Genomic DNA, 4,668 nt, shown 5'->3' with positions numbered 1-4,668 from the left:
AAGCCAACAGCGAGCTGAAGGTAACGTGAAGCTAACAGGTAGCTAAAGCTAAGAGGAAGTCAACAGAATGCCAGCCGCTAGACAAAGCTAACAGCTTGTTGAATTAACCTTAAAATGACTCCATATACAGAGAGTTATAAAAATAAACATGAGAGCGGAAGCTCTACCTTGAATGGCCGACAGGTAGACGAACGAGTCTTCATGCTCCAGGTTCTCCAGGAAGAGCTGGACAGGACACAGAGAGACGGGGAATTATGGAGATCTGGACCGAGGATCAGCCAGTCACCAAACATCAGAGAGAATAAAACAGATGATTGATCCAAGGAGAACCAAACCAGAGAGGAAAATCAATACCAGGGTTTTCTGCAGCATCAGCAGGGGCCTGGAGCTAAAGGGAATCCCTAAATAAGGGGCACCTTTTCCTTAACAAGCCCCCCGGAGGCAGAGGCGTCCCACTGAGGAAGACTACCTCATCCATTATGAATGTCCCAGGAGACGAGGATGAAACGGGAAACCTGCTGATACTCGCACTCGGATCACAAAGCAAACAAGAACTCCTGAATCTTGGAATTACAACCTGGAAAATTCCTGGATTGGAATCTGAACAAAGGTTCGTAATCTCTATTTTTAAAGCCGTATTATTTTAAAAATAAGGTTTTATTGTCTCAAACTAAATATCTCAGTTTTCCAGGTTTTCATGTTCAGACAGTCATTTTGCTTCAAACGTAAATGATAAATATTACCTGGCTGTGATTCGGTGGCAGGATGAGTCACAGTCGTAGCTTTTATTTTCTTCTCTGTGTTTTTAAAGTGAAATTTGCAGCTGAGCTCACCAGTCTGACTGTTGACCGCAGTACAGGACCAGGCAACGCGCTGCTGATACCCTGATAGCCCTCCAGAGGAGAGAGGCTTACAGGTCAACATGCCATTGGTCTGCCTAATATTAATGCGTTAAGATTATTTTTATGCTGTGTCGCCCATCCCTACCTGAACAACAAGAAGAAACGTTATGAAAGAATCGGTCAGTCGTCTACGAACCGTGAGGACTTTCTCCTGAGCCTGGACGGCCTCTGGGTGTCTGCGCTGCACCATCCGGGTCACGACCCTCAGGGCGACCGCTCGGGTGGGCACGTCTAGGTCGCACGCCTCCAGCAGCCAATCAGAGAGCGGCTTGTTACTTGGATCAGGGTCACCGGAGCTGGACGGCGGACTGGGACGCTGTGGGAACCTGCCGACCGGCGTCTGCTGGCTTCTTCCTTCGCTCCTCGCTTTGCTGCTCTTTGTCATTTCGTCGGGGTTGCCACGGCAACGAGCAGCGTCAGCGAGGCTTTCAGGCCGGAAGGCGCCGTGAGTGGCGATGACGGCTCTGAGGTTGGACGCCAGCTCCTGGACGACGACGTCGGGATGCTGCTGGGACAGCGCCTCCAGCGGCCGGAGCAACTTCGACATGCAGGAATAATCCTCAGCGCTGATCTGACGAGGCAACAGCCAGAAAACTAATCAGCTGCTGATGATAAATGCATGTTATTGATCAATGAGTTGATCAATCTTAAGCAGATATTTTCTTAAAAACTTGAGTCTTCTGAGGGTCGACAGCCAATTAGCAATATTTTTTCTTTAATATACCAATCAGTTTGTTTTAATTTGTCATACAATTGATTGATTTACTGATTATTGCAATGGGACTACACTTTATAAAACATTACACAGTCTCCAATTGTGAAACCAGTAACAAACATTACATAGTTTAAGTGCCATCATCAAAACACATCAAATATCATGATAATTGTAACATTAAAAAGAAAAACTACCATATTTTCCGCACTATAAGGCACCTAAAAACCTTCAATTTCCTCAAAAGCCGACAGTGCGCCTTATAACCCGGTGCTCCTTATATATGGACCAATATGGAGCCACAACAGGTCTAGCAGCTACGGTAAGCTGCCGCCGACTTCATTTTCCCCCGTAGAAGAAGAAGCGCGCGGTGCATGCTGGGATAGTTGTCAGAACGCTGGTTTGTTAATAAAGTTTGACTGACCTATCTACCTACCGACCGTCTAGAATCAGGTCGTCTGCAGGTCATTTAGCACCAGGTTCTCCACCAACATGCTGTGCACGAACAGAGAAGGGTGACCATCGTCCAGCAGCCCCGGCCCAGAAGGCTCTCCTCGCCGACTCGATTCGGACTGTTTTGTTAACATTCTTTATGTCAACAAAGTGGCTTTAGATATTCATCCGGGTGCTTCGACTAGGGTTACCAAGGGACCAGCCACTATTTATTTAAAGGGGGGAAGAGAGACAGAGACTGCGGCAGCGTGTCGGTTGATCTGTGTTACCCAGAATGCAGTTGGGCACAATATCACAACACCAACACCGTGAATGAAACAATGACTGGGGCAGAATACTATATAAGGTACTCGGGGACCACTTCTTTATTATTACACATCCACATTTGTAGAGTACGGAACAAATCGCGTCCCGTACAGAACCGTCCTTTTGGTGGAAACCGTAACTGTAGCGTCTACTGTATGCGCCTTATAATCTGGTGCGCCTTATAGTGCGGAAAATACGGTAATTATATTTTAACATAATTTTATCAACACTGACTGAATAAACAAAACTTAAAACCATTTATTGGCAGCTAATCGTAAGTTGATTGATTCCATGAGCGGTTTGAGGGGGTTTGTACCTGAGGTGCGGACAGGAGCGTCGCCACCAGGCCCATCCCCATGCTCAGCGTCTGGCTCTCCACCAGGTTCCCAACACCTGGCGCCGAGGCCCCATCCAGCCCAACGCAGGCCCTCTGGAGCAGGGACACCATGAAGTCCACCACCTGCAACCACAACAGATGAATCTTGGTAAAAGCTCCATCCATCCTTATTTTCCCTCCCTCCCTCTCTCTCTATCCATCCATCCCTTCATCCCCTGACCTGTGAGGTTTTCCTCAGCAGCTGCTCCTGCTCCAGACTCTCCACCATCACAGCCAGCGCCTGAAGCAGAGTTAGCTTCTCTGCTCGCCTCTCAGCTCCACCCAGCAGCTGCTGCTCCACCTCCAGAAGCGTCATGGCCGCCACATCCACCTGCTCTTCATCCTTCAGCTCCTCATCCAGAGCAGCCGCCCAACCGGTCAGCTCCTGCAACAGACGCCATGTCAGCAAAACATCTCTGCACAACGAGATGTGATCAGGAAAAACGCTTCAGTTCTTCCTGATTCCTGAAGCTGGCTGCTTCCAAGTGCCTGAGATTAGTCAAGATTTAGAGATTAAAGTCATATTCCTGAGATGACAGTTAAGATTCAGAGAGAAAAAGCCAAGATTCTGATAATAAAACCACAATCACGAGAAAAATGTAATATTTCTGAGACTAAAGTCATATTTTTGAGATTAAGGCCAAAATTCTGAAAAAGAGGAATAATTCTGAGATTAATTTTCATTGCCTTAGTCCTTTGCTGTATGCTGGAGAGTTTCTTCTCTTTGTTTTTACTCTGCGTTCTGCATGTTTTTCCGTGATTTCGGTCCTTTTGGTACCTGCAGCAGGTCCAGGAAGAAATCCCCGGCCAGGTCGGAGTCGCTGAGTTGGGCCAGCAGCTGCACCAGACACTCCAGCCTCCACTGCTCCCCGGACAGCTTCTCGTACAGCTCCTCATCCGCATCGCTACGGTAACAGCAGAAACTCTGAGTTACGCTGAAAGCTGGAGACGCTCAGATGACTACAACTCAGCTCTGCGTCGCCACCTGCAGGCCTGTCTGCAGACGAGCCTGACGCCGCCGTCGCCGCCCGCCGTGAAGTGGAACGCCGCCGCCGCCACGTCGTTCCTGCGCTCCCTCAGGCCAGAGAGCTGCCTGAGCAACGGCAGAGCGGCAGACGTCTCCGAAAGCTTCAGGAACCAGAGCAGGATCTCCTGACAGGGGGCGCTGTGGTGCACAGAGAAGACACACGGTTCATTTCTACGTTTGCTGCTGAGACGCAGCAGAGAAGAAGTCCAGTTAAAACCCACCGCAGATGGGAGACGCTCCGTTTGGTGAAGCAGAAAAGCGTGAAGATGACGGGAAGAACGTCTTGGAGCGCCGCAAGGAGAGTCGGAGACGGACTGTTTCCAACGACCCAGATCTGACCCGCAAAGAAAAGACGTCAACAACGTCACCCTGGAGCATCAATAATCACATCCAACACTGTATACGGATGAGATAAGATACTTTACTACTCCCTCAGGGAAATTGTAATTTCCGACTACCACAAAGGACTCCTGTGTCCTTTCTACAAAAACAAAACATTTTGTGTAGACAGGTTGCATGTTATTGTTTACATTTGGAAATTTTACGCATCCGCACAACGCTGGAGGGCAAACATAGACTAATCTCTTACTGGCCATCTGCAGCCGTGCTGCTGCAGTAGAACAGCGCCGTTAACAAAAAGAAACCTGGAGATGTTAAGGTAACCGAAGTTTGGGGGGAACTTGAAACTGTTGCTAGGTAACCGAAGTTTGGGGGGGAATTTGAAACTGTTGCTAGGTAACCGAAGTTTGGGGGGAAATTTGAAACTGTTGCTAGGTAACCAAAGTTTGGGGGGGAATTTGAAACTGTTGCTAGGTAACCGAAGTTTGGGGGAAACTTGAAACTGTTGGTAGGTAACCAAAGTTTGGGGGGGAACTTGAAACTGTTGCTAGGT

The 4,668-nt window shown here is 48.4% G+C and overlaps 1 protein-coding gene across 2 annotated transcripts in view; it reads right to left on the bottom strand.

Annotated features, from left to right (window-relative positions):
- Positions 1–4,668, bottom strand: part of tango6 (transport and golgi organization 6 homolog (Drosophila)) — a 21,503-nt gene that overhangs the window by 9,373 nt on the left and 7,462 nt on the right. The window contains exons 9-15 of one of the 2 annotated variants that reach the window (XM_008412541.2): positions 3,998–4,110; positions 3,735–3,914; positions 3,528–3,654; positions 2,931–3,134; positions 2,690–2,833; positions 1,039–1,473; positions 168–225 (exon numbers count right to left, since the gene is read on the bottom strand). In XM_008412541.2, the coding sequence (XP_008410763.1) occupies positions 168–225; positions 1,039–1,473; positions 2,690–2,833; positions 2,931–3,134; positions 3,528–3,654; positions 3,735–3,914; positions 3,998–4,110 (1,261 nt within the window). The other variant, XM_017305077.1, reaches the window with a different exon arrangement.

This window comes from Poecilia reticulata, linkage group LG6 (genome assembly GCF_000633615.1).
Source record: "Poecilia reticulata strain Guanapo linkage group LG6, Guppy_female_1.0+MT, whole genome shotgun sequence".
NCBI classification, from domain to species: Eukaryota; Metazoa; Chordata; class Actinopteri; order Cyprinodontiformes; family Poeciliidae; genus Poecilia; species Poecilia reticulata.
This window is presented reverse-complemented; position numbering and strand designations above follow the sequence as displayed.